Source organism: Ascaphus truei, chromosome 11, assembly GCF_040206685.1.
Source record: "Ascaphus truei isolate aAscTru1 chromosome 11, aAscTru1.hap1, whole genome shotgun sequence".
NCBI lineage: Eukaryota > Metazoa > Chordata > Amphibia > Anura > Ascaphidae > Ascaphus > Ascaphus truei.
In genome coordinates this window covers 48,572,097-48,587,038 of record NC_134493.1, presented here as the reverse complement: position 1 = coordinate 48,587,038, position 14,942 = coordinate 48,572,097, and the positions used below count along the sequence as shown (strand labels likewise).

Genomic DNA, 14,942 nt, shown 5'->3' with positions numbered 1-14,942 from the left:
AATATCACATGGTCGATTAGTGTTACCTAAGCCGATTTGGATCTCCAAGCAGCATATGTACATAACGCTCCAGGGAGTGTTCATTCAAAGCACAGCGCAACCAGGCGCGGCCTCTGCCAATATCTGTTGTGATGTTCTTCAAAGCGTAGAACCGCTGAAGTTCATGTTTATTGAGGATTTCTTTCACATATACCCAAAACACTGGGTCTGAAAAAAAAAAAATAAACAGAACAAGGTGCTCATTAGCTTTACGTGTTGCAGTTGATGCCTGTAATCACGGAAATGTTTTAATTACATGTTTGTACATGACTGATCTTCATCTTGATTTACTGTAACTGTAATTTCTTGCTTATACAAGACTCCGACTTAGCAGCAGGTTATCTAATTAGAGGGCCTAAAAAAACCCGGTACTTGCGTGAGACAACAGACCCGCATTACAGGAATCGCAAGATAACCGTAAAATGATAATAAACTGTATCGCACATAGAAGCGGAGAAACGGGCAGCAGGTAAAGAAAAGTTGGCCTCTCTTCAGGCGTAGCCGCAATGCCTTAGGGCAGGCCTGCACAACTCCAGTCCTCGAGGGCCGCAAACAGGTCAGGTTTTCAGGATATCCCTAAATCAGCACAGCTGGCTCAATTAGTGGGTCAGTCATACTGAGCTACTAAATGAGCCAGCTGTGCTGAGGTAGGGATATCCTAAAAACCTGGCCTGTTTGCGGCCCTCGAGGACTGGAGTTTTGCAGGCCTGCCTTAGGGTCTATTTGGTCTCTGGCGTCTTTCCATATTTAGGAGCTGAAGTCGTCCCAAGCAAGGAGAAGACGGCTTCACACCTTAGACCCAACCCAAGGTCCCTATTCTATTAGGTGGAATATTATCCCCTGCGAATCCCCTTTGAAGTCAATAGGGACGTCAGTGCGATCGTGCCGGATTGCCTCTATCGCACCCTATAGAATAGAGGCCTAAGTGGCTTGAAAGGAGTCTGCATGCTTCTTAACCCCTTTGCTAGAGGGGACCGCTGCTGGCCCTATCTAGCAGCAAAGGGGATAAGCACACTCAGTCCCACTTTGGTACATTTGCCATGTTACTAAATAAAAAGCCTGCTCTGAAAACTGTGCACTGAGGAACTGTCAAAACATAATGAAGCAGACTGGTAATAATGGTTGGTTACCTGTTTCTGTTTTACTGGAGAATCCTGCTGCCTGCTTGATTGCTGCCGCTGTTAACGCTAATCCTCTGCTCCTTTTCAAGCCATGCTGCAGCACAGCTTCAAACTGAGCGCACAGACAAATAACCCTGCAACGGAACAAACGCTTAATTACAGAGCTGCATGAAGAGAATAATAAACATGTCTTCTTCAGAGAGTAGGCGAAGTAAGGGCAGAAATGTTTCCTACTCCCTGCCAACACACAGAAAAGACTCATTAGGACACAGATGAGACACTAACCAGCTCTCTAGAACAGGGGTCCAGTCCGCAAGCACCCTCGCCCTCCCCCCCCCCCCCCCGCAACAGGCCAGGTTTTCAGGATATCCCCGCTTCAGCACAGGTGGCTCAAAGGCTCAGTCTAAGACTGAACCACCTTTGCTGAAGCAATGACTGATTGAGCCACCTGTGCTGAAGCACAGATATCGTGTAAGCCTGAACTGTAGGGGGGGGCGGAGGGGGGACTGGAGTTGAGCCCCCCTGCTCTAGAATAAACAGCTTATGAAATCTGGAATACTTTATAGACAAAAAGCAGGTTACAGTACAATGTGTTGCAGACATGAGAAGAGAACTCATAATAACCTCACCCCCTCGCCACTTAAAGCAGCAATACAGGTTTCATTTATTTAACTTTTTTCATATTACAGGATGGAAGCAGGGGGTACCGTAGCGGTGCCGGTATCTCTGTGCAGTTGAAAGTCCGGGGTCAAGCGAGCCAATAGGAAGCTGAACCTGATGATGTCACGGCACTCCTATTGGCCCATTTAAACACCGCCATTATTTTAGACACACTATTCCCCTGCCTGCATAGATACCGGCATCCCCTACAGAGGTAAGTATCTCTGGAAGCAGGAGGTTTCTGGCGCCGAAATGAACACAGCTCAGCTTCAGAGACCCCCTGCTTCAACCTGTAATTATTTATTTTATTTTAAAACAATGAAACCTGTATTCTCGCTTTAAAGCAACACTTCAATACAGCATAAAATCACCCAGATGGCATGGTACTGGTAAGGCAGGTTATCTAGAAATGCTCCGAAGTAAAAAACAAAATAAATTTAAAAAAAATTTAAAAAAAAGGACCCATAGCAACCTGGTTAAAAATGGTTTTAAGCAGGGGTGGCCAAATCCAGTCCTCAAGAGCTACCAACAAGTCAGGTATTCAGGATCTCTCTGCATCAGCACAGGTGGCTCAATCAGTACCAGCCACCTGTGCTGAAGCAGGGGTATCCTAAAAACCGGACCTGTTCGTAGCTCTTGAGGACTGGAGTAGCCCGCGCCTGCTTTAAAGACATAGGTGCCTACAGATGTAGCAGACTTCATTGCATTCAACATGCAAGTGGGAGAAGCAGAGTCGGCCTTGAATCAGCCGCGAGCAAAAAAGGAGGCGTGTTTAATACGCAATTTGACCCGCGGGAGTGCGCCAGCCAATGCAATATCTGCAAGTACTAAAATAGATATTTGTATTGTGTCACAAATTTCAGCAATCAGTGCTAAAAAGGAATAGAAATCCTCAGAAATCCTCAAAAACACAAAGTTTGGCGTCTGCATGGAGACGTCATGAATACGACGCATAATGTGGTTTGAAATCATATTTTACATCCCTTATTTGGAATTCCGGACTGATACAATTGAACTTGAAAGCAGAATTATGTGGGGAATTTTTTCATTTATAAACTAGTGTTCGTAAATCTCAATTATTAGTGTATTATTTATTATAGCCATAATGGGACATTTTTAATGAAACTTTTATGCTGCATCAAATACATTTTTTCTTTTGATATATACAGTACCAGCCTTTTTCTGTCTTTTTAGGGTTGAACTTGGCGGGCAGTTTTGATGCACATAAATAAACACATCAGTACGCCTAGCGCAGTCGATTTAAGTGCGCTAACATTTTTGGACACGGATGGAGACATTACAGGTTGGTACAAAGAAACGCATTTTTTTTTTAAAAATAACGTTTTTGGCACGGACCAATTTTGCGCTATAAAAGCCATTTACGACTCTTTGTCCAAAGGGGGTTATGAACTAGATTTAGCAACGAAGAATTTTCATATTGATACCATTTTCCCATTTGATAAATCTTCAAAAGTTTTTCTTCACCAGTTTTGCCCAATTATTCAGCCGGGATACAAAGATCAAAGCGTTTATCCAAAATCATGTGCGTGGAAAATACTGAAATCAACTACAAATGGTTCAGCTGTCGTCAGCATGTTAAGCTCATACCAATCACGCTACAATCCGGCCGCCACTCAGTGCGCACTTATCGCGCGCGCAGCACATTGTATATGAAATTGCAGATCCCATTTTACCTGCTATCAGAGTCCGAAGCAATTTCCTTGCGTCCTCCGAATCGAATCTGGCACTGTAAAAATCATAGGTAAAGAATTAAATGAATGCCGTGGTTTCATAGGCTGTTGCTTAACAAAAAACAAACAAACAATGGGAGTAGCACCCAAGGGCTGGCTTTGCCAGCTAAGGCCTGAGTAAATCATGGAATGCGGAGGTAACACTTCCTTGCAAGAGAACAGGGTGCAGCTGATACGTACAGTACCACTGTTGTGAAGTTTGTTTAGAGCAGGGGTGCTCAACTTCAGTCCTCCATCCCCCCTCCTCTTCCGACACAATGGTGGTCAGGTTTTCAGGATATCCCTGCTTCAGCACAGGTGGCTCAATCAGAGGCTCAGTCGAGGACTGAGCGTCTGATTCAGTCACTGCTTCAGTACAGGTGGCTCAATGAGCCACCTGTGCTGAAGCTGGGATATCCTTAAAACCTGTCCATTTGGGGGAGGGGGGGGGGGGTTGAGGACTGGAATTGGGCACCCCTGGTTTAGAGAGTTCTTATGCATTGATTTCTAGTTGATCTATGTATAATCCTGTGTTTTTCAACCTTGTCCCCCGGGCATCCCTAAAGGGTTCCCTGTAATTTACAGGTCATTCTCAAATTGTACCAAAATCATAAGAATTTATAATGCATCTGATGTCAGACTCGCTGTTACAGAGGGTTAGGGTTCCTCAGAATTTCACCTAGGGTTCCTTAACCAAAAAAGGGTTGGAAACCACTGGTATAATCAGTGGTAAAGGGTGATGGTACTAAGGGGCATAGAGTATCACTTTCTCTTTTTAATGTACCCAGAGTACCACTACTTTGTATTACTATACTTCCAAATCATTTTTACATAAATAGACTCTTTCCCTGTCTATTTTTCAGATATCTTGTATAGATCTGGAATTTGGTGCAAAGAGTTGTGCCCCAATATTTATATTTGTAAAGTAGCTAACCAAGCAATATCTTATGTGGTTTTTTTTTAACAGAAATTAGTTTTGGAGTATTAGCGAAAACTTACTGTATTTTTTTTAAATTTATTATTAAACTTTTAATGCCTTTTTTTTTAATACACTGAGCTTCCTTTGATGATTTCTATAGCAGGTTTTAGCACACCTCCCCAGCAGTGCAATATCTTTGTAACACTTTCCTGTTTGTGATAATTTGTTGCCAATGTTCCCAGCAGGTTGAGCTACAGTAATATAAGAATACATTGTAGCTGCTGAGTCACACCGACGGATGGGTTGATTTGAAACTGAAAAGCGGCCATTTAGTGAACCAGGATCTTTTCTGATCGATCACAGAAGAACGAAAATCGGGAGCCACGCTCAGACCACGTTATATGCGGATCCGCGATGTAGCGGATCACGCTATAACGGAGTTGAGCTGTTTATGTATCTATAGCTATATCATTTTTGTACAATCTTACCTAGTTGCAAGGCGCCTACTTCAGAAAAACACGTACCCAGTTCCCAGTTCACTAGAATAATCAACCTTATTCCCCAGAACTAAAACTATATTTTTTTTCCCCCTTTTGTATCTTGTATGTATATCTTTATATATATATATAGCGCCATCTATCTGTATATATAGCTTCAATCGCTCGTTCAACCTATTAAATATATCCTAACCCTCATTTTACTTTGGAACTCCCCTTTTAAAAGAGCATCTTAAAAGTAAATTCTGTTAATCTCGCCCAAAACGTGTTGCCTATTGCAACCGGGCAAGAAGACCGACAACGAAATTCATAATTACCATGAAAACAGCAAATGAATGGAAAATGAATAAAATAAAAAAAATTTAAAAAAACACATGAACTCGTCTAAGTGGTCCCAGTGCTTAAATGGGAAGCAAATTATTACAGTGTTAGAATAATGTGTATTATAAAAATATCACCTGTTTCACTGCATCCAATAATCGTTCCATGAGAAATTGCCTTTTCAGGTCATTGCTCTGTGACCCTGGAATCAAATCACAGATTAAATCTATGCAATCAGAAATATTCTGTGTACACACAAAGACACACGGTAACAGAAAGTCTGCTGATAAAAAAACACCTATCAGGCTCCCTGTATGTATAAAATGTGATTCATACAAGCAAAATGTTTTCATTTTTTTATTACAAGTTTGCAGCAGGGGGTCTCCGGAGCAGAACTGCATTCATTTCAGCCACAGGGACCCCCATGTTTCCAGAGATATTTACCTTTGTAGCGGTGCCAGTATCTCTGCAGGCACGAAATAGTGTGTCTAACATAATGGAGGATTTAAATGCCCTGTGGGCAAATAGAAAGCTCTGACGTCATCTGTTACGGCTTCCTATTTGCCAGCATGAATGGGACATTTAACTTAACAGGGATACCGACAACCCCTACGGAGGTAAGCATCTCAGGAAGCAGGGGTATCTCAGAGCTGAAATGAACACAGATCAGCTCCGGAGACCCCCTGCTGCAAACCTGCAATAAAATAAATGTAAAAAAAAATTGTGCAGAGCTACATGTTCTGTTGCTAGATGAAATCTGGTTAAAAATAAATCAGAAGAAATATAGAATACTTTTTCCATCTATAGTGAAAACACACACAAAATTGGCACTTTTCTATATTAACGTTACAAAAATATATACACACATTTGACATTATTTTGTGATTCTTTGTAAATAATACTAAATTAATCTATTAGATTTTATTTGAAGAGCATACAAGCAACTCTTGCAACAGGGATTGTTCTTTAAATTTAATTAGACATTCAATAATGCACAATAACGACCACTAGTGACAAATGCCATTTAGTGAATAATATTGGCAGAAAAATACAATAATCCTATACCCATAGAGCAACATAACAGCCCTTCAGGGGATATGAAGAAAGAGTGAATGGTTATTGAGATCATTTAAAAGTCTGTAACTAAAAGATATGGCAGATCGTGGCTTTGCGCCTGCCTGCAACAAGAGAAAATCGATTAGTCAGCAAGTTCATAGACAGCTAATCTATCCTTAAAAACAATTGGCTATGACAGCTTATGTAATGCCAAGGGTTTGCAGGCAGGCCACAAGTCTCAACTATCTAGCGAGGTTACTATGGGCTATTCCAACAACAAAAGAAGGAGATTCATTTTGACATATCCTTTAGTTAAACATTTTTAATGGCTGAAATAAAAAAAGTTAAATTAGCAACCCAGCCCCCTCCCCAAAAACAAGTGAAGTCACAAACATAAACCATCAGTTAACCTGCTCGTTATTTCCCTGGCATCGGCTGTTACCGTGTGGTCTTACCGAGCGCGAGTAAGTGCGGTCTCTTTTACCTGCCATTCAGACAATGCGTTTAGCAACGGACATCTGCAAAATGTAACTACAGAATTAAAAAAGGGGGAATGGGGGGGGTGAATAGCTAAAACCCCTTTGGTGCCTGAAGGCCTTTCTTACTACGCATTGGAAGCCCATTAGGCATACAATGGGTTTAAATAATTGTCTGCCACAGGATAATGTAATGATTTGTACTACACTACCATGCGTATTCTGATTGTTGGTGCTGGTTAAGAAATTCCGACAGTGACTACTGCATACGATGTGTTCCAATCAAAAACCCGAACGCAAAAGTCGTTGATTAGCGCAGGGTTACCATGCCTTTAGAAAATTATTGAATACAGAATTAAATCAGAAAAAAAAACAACATTTTTTTTATCATAATGCAGAATATGAATGCCAATTTAACGAAACGTGGTGGATCTAGACCTTAAATGGCTATAGTCTTTACAAAATACGGTTTCTAAATCCGCCATCATGGATCACACGTATACAGTAAATGCATTTATACCTTACAAGGTGAACATTGTTCTTTTTCTAGAGGTATTTTCAAAACCGGCTTTGGGTTTTACATTCTAAAATGTAATGTTGGTTCCAAGGGCGCCTGAATAGCTCGTGCCATTTTTTATTCCTAATCGCAGAACTATAGGAGTTCAATTCAATCTGGTTCAAGTGTCATAAATGATTATTCTCCTATTCTTCTTGTGTCTAATAGAACTCAACAGTTTTCAATTATATCATTTAACCGTTCTACCACTTTAAGATACCATTAGAGTTTAGGGTATTTAAGAGACGTTGGAAAGCAGCTTTCAGTAGCACTCCTGAGGAAGCGAGAGCGAAACGCGTAGGGTGAGTGTCACGATGACAATCAACTTTTATCAACACATTTATATTTCTGGGTACTTGGTTGAACAGAACAAGTTGCAAAATAAATTGTGATTTATTTCCTTAATAGACAAACACACGACATCTGCAGAATACACTTAAAACAACACGCACTGGGATAAGGAAATGGAAGAAATTGTCCTTGGAACGAAAGAAATTGTCCTTTGCTTGCCAGTGCAAGAAATGCAGCCTTGGTTTTAAAAGTCCTGTGGTTATGTGGTTGTTAACCCCTTCACTCTTGGACTGGTTGCTGCAGTACTGGAACAAAGTCATGCATCTTTACATCATGGATTAAAATTCAGGAATCACACTGGGATATACCTGGAAAGCCACAGTTATAGACTGGCCAAAGCTATCTTTAACATGTGGATCCAATCCCCTCGTGGGAACAAAAAAAAAACACGAATAGCCAAGTGACCCACAGTTCATAAGACCGGTCAAAAGGGCTGTCCGGTGGGCAGGGCGCATGGGTCAGGTTGACGCCCATGCCACTTAGCATACCTGGGCTACACCCATTTCTTGGGGCCACTGTGTCTGGTCTCTGACTTAGAGGTGTCACTAGCCTGACATCTGCTGTGCATCAGTATGCCAGTATTGTATACATTATGGGCCTCTGGGTATTGTCATAATTGACACTCTTTTAGACAGGGGGACTTTAAATCTGTGGGAGCCTTTTGAGGCTCCATCATAAAAATAATTACAACCCTTTCAGGCTTGGTCATAAAAATACCGAAGCTCATTCACCCATATCACAGCTGGATGTCCAAGTAATTCCTGCTTAGACTTACAAAAAAATACCTCCTGCCTTACATTTAAGATCTTCTATCATGTGTTGGTTAGAGGGTATGGCAAGCAATGCATCTTGTCTTTTACCCTCGCAGACAGGGAATGGCCTGCACATGGGGAATAAAAATGGCGGGGACAGGACAACAACAGTAATGCATGGCAAATCAGGTATTAACCCTTTCCTCCCCGTCACAGTGAGCAGTTACGCAATAGAGGAATTAGACCGAGGGCTATGCTGACTTGGAGACGAAGATCTGCACCACGAGACAACATCACTAGACCACGTGACGCAGAAGTGGACTACAATCGAACGCTGCGGCAGCGAGATACCAGCAGTTACACTCGGAGTCTGTTGTACTCTATCGTGATTTTATCCTTCTAAAATTTGCACGTGCACTGTACGTATTTTTACCATTTTCTATTTGGTGATCGAATTGTATCACGCTGCGCGCGGTCTTTCCGCTCCCTATTTGCTGATACACACCACACCAGCTACAGTCTCTACCCTGGCCAGTGAGAGGTGTGGAAAAGGGGATCCAAACTAAATAAATCTACACCTAGTAACCCCAATTCCAGAAGGAGGTCCTCACCAGAGGCTGACACCATTTTCAATGCTGTTTTAAAGATACAGAGGGCTGGAGGTGCCCACTCCTGGTGTAGATCATCTTTCTGTAGGTTAAAGATGGTGCGTACTTTTGAGATGTACAGTGGCATTACCGTCCGACTCTGCAACTTCCTTCATCCATTCAAGGGGGTCTGTCTACACACAGATCACACTTTTCTTCTTTTTGTCTCCCCAGGGCTACAGGGTACATTGCTTCCCGTATGTTTTACATTCCATAAGGACGCGCGTTGGACCAGCACTCCAAAAAAGTAAAAGCAACAAGTCAATTTATGGAAAAAAGTGATTAATTTAATCTAAATCCAATAATAACACAAAAACAGCCTTTCCCTGTGGAAAGGGCCAGGGGGCCTGAAACGCCAGCGTTACTATGGAATTTTTGTTGCAGGAATTGCATCAATTCCCTTTTTTCTGTTTTTGTATTATTGTATTCAGATTAAATGAATCACTTTTGCATACATTTCTTTGTCGATTTGACTTTTTTGCGTGCCAGTCCCACACACTTCTTGTACATTTTTTTCTGTGCCCAACGGTGGGAGAGCAGGATGTGAGCACCAACAGACTACTAAGACCGCGCTTATAGTCCTCGCGACGGCGACGTCACGCTGCGGTCGCTGGAAAAAAAAAAATCAAAAAAATTTGTATGGACTTCCAGCGACAGCAACGAAGCCGTCGCGCTGCTCCTACTATAAGTTCACGCGACGGATTCAATACATTTGTTTTGACGCAACGTCGCGTCACCGGGTGTATAAGCGCGGCTGTAGCCTTCTAAAACAGGCATGTTCCAAATAAACAAACATTCATTATGTTTCACATGCTACATCACTTGTTTTTATAACAAAGTTCCTTGTTGATCATAAATACAGATGGCCCCGCTAAGTTAACCAGCAAAAATAAAGCTTCAGTTAAATAGAATTCAAAATAAGGCTGTGTGCATCTAACAAACATGCAATACCAGTTGTAAACGCACTCACATGATTATATAAATATAAATTAACTTATGTATGGCTTTATTTATATAGCACCCACAGCTATACTTAAAGCTTTTCAAGGGAGACAATACAATACAGGCAATTATAGCACAATAAAATCAGACAATAGGAAAGGAAATCCCTGCCCCGGAGAGCTTACAATCTAAGTGGTGTGTTGGGAGACTTACAGAGACAGCAAGTGAGGGAATAAATGCAGTAGATGGCAGTCATAGCAGTGACTGTGGGACAGTAGCCATGAGTCCAGGGTATTGGGATGCTTCATATAAGAGGTGAGTTTTCAGGTTTGTTTTGAAGGTGGGGAAGAGAAGGTGGTTGGCGTGAGGGATTTCCACAGGTAAGGGGGCAGTGAGGGGAAAGGGTTTAAGGCGAGAGCAGTAGAAGTGAAAGAATATGGTCTCCTGCGCTCTACCCACAACTAACATTAATTTCTGAACGTTATTGGATGGCACCAAGGAATAGACAGAACAAAAAAAGTGATACATTTAAAGCAGTAATTCCGCTCTCCCAAGAATCCTATGAGTTTAACTCACATGTTAGGAACTTGTCCCCTTAGCACAGGCCTGCACAACTTATAAAGCGAGAAGGGCCGAACTGCTCCAAGGAAAACAGATTCGGGCCGCATGGGTAAAATCATCATCATCATCATCATATCTCCCCCAGCACCTCTCATCATCCTCATATCTCCTCCAGCACCCCTCATCAATCTCTCTCAGCACCCCTCATCATCCTCATATCTGCCCCAGCACCCCATCATCCTCATATCTCCCCCAGCACACCTCATCCTCATATCTCCCCCAGCACCCCTCATCATCCTCATATCTCCCCCTGCACCCCTCATCAACCTTTGCGAGACTCACCCTCTATCTCACACCCCCATCTCTCCCCCTCACCCATACACAATACTCCCCCTCCACATAACACACAATACCCCCTTGCAGACCACACACATCCCACCCCCCTGCACCTCACCTCCGCCCCTGGCACATCACCTCCCCCCCTGGCACATCACCCCCCCTCCCCCGGCAGCTAACCTCCCCCCAATGGCACCTCATGGAGCAGGCAGGACTAGCACGCTCGTGCAGTTTTGAGAGCGGGTTCGTGGCTCCCGTGCGGGAGAGGGAGGGGGGGACTCGCGGTCGGGAGAGAGGGGGGGGGACTCGCGGTCGGGAGAGAGGGGGGGGGACTCGCGGTCGGGAGAGGGGGGGGGGGACTCGCGGTCGGGAGAGGGGGGGGGGGACTCGCGGTCGGGAGAGGGGGGGACTCGCGGTCGGGAGAGGGGGGGGGGGGACTCGCGGTCGGGAGAGGGGGGGACTCGCGGTCGGGAGAGGGGGGGACTCGCGGTCGGGAGAGGGGGGGACTCGCGGTCGGGAGAGGGGGGGACTCGCGGTCGGGAGAGGGGGGGACTCGCGGTCGGGAGAGGGGGGGACTCGCGGTCGGGAGAGGGGGGGACTCGCGGTCGGGAGAGGGGGGGACTCGCGGTCGGGAGAGGGGGGGACTCGCGGTCGGGAGAGGGGGGGACTCGCGGTCGGGAGAGGGGGGGACTCGCGGTCGGGAGAGGGGGGGACTCGCGGTCGGGAGAGGGGGGGACTCGCGGTCGGGAGAGGGGGGGACTCGCGGTCGGGAGAGGGGGGGACTCGCGGTCGGGAGAGGGGGGACTCGCGGTCGGGAGAGGAGGCTCGGGAGGAAGGAGGACGTGGGAAAGCCGCCGCGGGCAAGACAATGAGTGCAGGTGGTCCGCATGCAGCCCGCGGGCCGCGTGTTGTGCAGGCCTGCCTTAGCATGTGCTGCTCTTAAAAACAAAATGTTTAGTGTTGAAAATCATGACTTTCATAATCTCTACAAGATCTAATATTAAATTCACATGCTATAGTAACCTTTAGACTGCACTGGGCTCTGGGGACAGCTCAATTTCATCATCCCAGATTTTTACATCTCCTGAACGGAAACCAGGATAATAAAAAACTAAAAATTCAGTTTTGGTGAGAACAAAATAAAAAAAATAAAAAAAAGAGAGAGTTTTTATAGCAAGTTAAAAAAAAGCAAATGCGAAAGAGAACTATGATCTGTGCAGACTACGTCACGGCGCCCCTGGAATGCCATCTCATCACATGGTAGCTACGTCATGGCGCCCCTAGAATGCCATCTCATCACATGGTAGCTACGTCATGGCGCCCCTGGAATGCCATCTCATCACATGGCAGCTACGTCATGGCGCCCCTAGAATGCCATCTCATCACATGGTAGCTACATCACGGCGCCCCTGGAATGCCATCTCATCACATGCTAGCTATGTCATGGCGCCCCTAGAATGCCATCTCATCACATGGTAGCTACGTCACGGCGCCCCTGGAATGCCATCTCATCACATGGTAGCTATGTCATGGCGCCCCTGGAATGCCATCTCATCACATGGTAGCTACGTCATGGCGCCCCTGGAATGCCATCTCATCACATGGTAGCTACGTCATGGCGCCCCTGGAATGCCATCTCATCACATGGCAGCTACATCACGGTGCCCCTGGAATGCCATCTCATCACATGGTAGCTACGTCACGGCGCCCCTAGAATGCCATCTCATCACATGCTAGCTACGTCACTGCGCCCCTGGAATGCCATCTCATCACATGGCAGCTACGTCATGGCGCCCCTGGAATGCCATCTCATCACATGCTAGCTACGTCATGGCGCCCCTGGAATGCCATCTCATCACATGGTAGCTACGTCATGGCGCCCCTGGAATGCCATCTCATCACATGCTAGCTACATCACGGTGCCCCTGGAATGCCATCTCATCACATGCTAGCTACGTCATGGCGCCCCTGGAATGCCATCTCATCACATGGTAGCTACATCACGGCGCCCCTGGAATGCCATCTCATCACATGCTAGCTACGTCATGGCGCCCCTAGAATGCCATCTCATCACATGCTAGCTACATCACGGTGCCCCTGGAATGCCATCTCATCACATGGTAGCTACGTCACGGCGCCCCTAGAATGCCATCTCATCACATGCTAGCTACATCACGGCGCCCCTGGAATGCCATCTCATCACATGGTAGCTACATCACGGTGCCCCTGGAATGCCATCTCATCACATGGCAGCAACGTCACGGCGCCCCTGGAATGCCATCTCATCACATGCTAGCTACATCATGGCGCCCCTGGAATGCCATCTCAACACATGCTAGCTACGTCATGGAACACTGAATGGGTTACAGGCATACCCCGTTTTACGTACACCCGCTTTACGTACACTAACAAGTACGTACATTTATTTTTAGTTGCACCATACCCCTGTGTACGTACGCGTGCTTCGCGAGTACGGACACCAGGGGGCGGCGTGCGCAACTCAACACTCCTGCAACCTCCTTCATGCTTGTCTTCATTATGGTGCGCTCGATCTCCCTGTTCCCTCTGCCCTTCCATCTGTCTCCGTTCCCCCTGCACTCACGCTCCATAAAGCAGCAGCTAAACCAGTGATTCCACCCGTGACTCTGCTTCCTCCTTCTCCCCCTCCCTCCTCCCAGCTTTGCATGTGATGTGAATTACGGAGCAACAGTGAGGGGAAGGAGAAGATCTTCTGCTGCAATCTTTGCGCGCGTGCGTGCGCGACTCATCGACAGTTTGCGCGACTGAGCGTGCGACTGAGTGACAGTGTGCGACTGTGACAGTGTGTGTGGGTGACAGAGTGAGAGAGAGAGAGACTGAGTGAGAGAGAGAGAGAGACTGAGTGAGAGAGAGAGAGAGACTGAGTGAGAGAGAGAGACTGAGTGAGAGAGAGACTGAGTGAGAGAGAGAGAGAGACTGAGTGAGAGAGAGAGAGAGACTGAGTGAGAGAGAGAGAGACTGAGTGAGAGAGAGACTGAGTGAGAGAGAGACTGAGTGAGAGAGAGAGAGACTGAGTGAGAGAGAGACAGAGAGAGACTGAGTGAGAGAGAGACTGAGTGAGAGAGAGACAGAGTGACTGAGTGAGAGAGACTGCGAGAAGGAGAGAGCTGCTATACAGTACTGACCCGCGTGTGCGCCTCTCACCTCCTTACTTGCTCCCATTCATTTTATTTGAATAAAGCCTACTGTATTTATTTTGGTTACAAATGCATTATTTACACCAGTTATGCACATATATGACGATTGCAGTACAGTACATGCATTGTAAAGTGGAAAAAAGGTAATGCTTCACTAAGTACATTTTCACTTTACATACATGCTCCGGTCCCATTGCGTATGTTAAAGCGGGGTATGCCTGTATTGCAGGACAAATCCAAAGGGCACCTGTTTTCTGAAGTCTTTTGAGCTTAAATACCCCTCCACAATATCCAAGTGATATTTTCATCACCTACAAATTTCTATATTGGGTCACCCTTACTAAACATTATGGCAAAAAAAAAATACAAGCGTCACACCAGATGCATACAAATAGCAAAACAAAAAACACACATCTGTGAAAGTGTTAGATAGATTGTAAAGCTTATATTTTACTCATCAAGTCAATTATAAAATACACATTTAGATGCTTTAGTTCACAGCAATAATACAACATGTATAATCCAGTGCTATTCAATACATTCAAAGTACAGCAACATGAAACCGTTCCTAGTCAAATATTACATTTAACGAAAGGTGCGATACCCTTCTGAGAACCAACATTAGCATGGATGAAATTATAGTGTGCCGAGCTTTTGAACCCACATACTGTAGGTTTCTTCTTCCAAATCAAACCTCAGTTAACTATAATTTCACCTCTGAGATGTGCAAGTTCTGTACACAAATCATTTCACCCAGAAAAGTCTTCTTCATGGATACATTTAAAGAAAACTATGAGATTTT

General features: G+C 45.0%; 1 protein-coding gene across 9 annotated transcripts in view; it reads right to left on the bottom strand.

The window, feature by feature from the left end:
- The window catches only part of SNX29 (sorting nexin 29), a 287,808-nt gene that overhangs the window by 264,447 nt on the left and 8,419 nt on the right, over window positions 1-14,942 (bottom strand). For all 9 annotated transcript variants that reach the window (XR_012787430.1, XR_012787431.1, XM_075566130.1 and 6 more), the window contains exons 2-5: window positions 5,425-5,489; window positions 3,515-3,567; window positions 1,170-1,294; window positions 27-207 (exon numbers count right to left, since the gene is read on the bottom strand). Coding sequence is in view for 7 of the 9 variants with exons in the window: in XM_075566130.1 (XP_075422245.1) it covers window positions 27-207; window positions 1,170-1,294; window positions 3,515-3,567; window positions 5,425-5,489 (424 nt within the window). In the remaining 2 variants the exon portion in view is untranslated. The remainder of the gene's footprint in view (window positions 1-26; window positions 208-1,169; window positions 1,295-3,514; window positions 3,568-5,424; window positions 5,490-14,942) is intronic.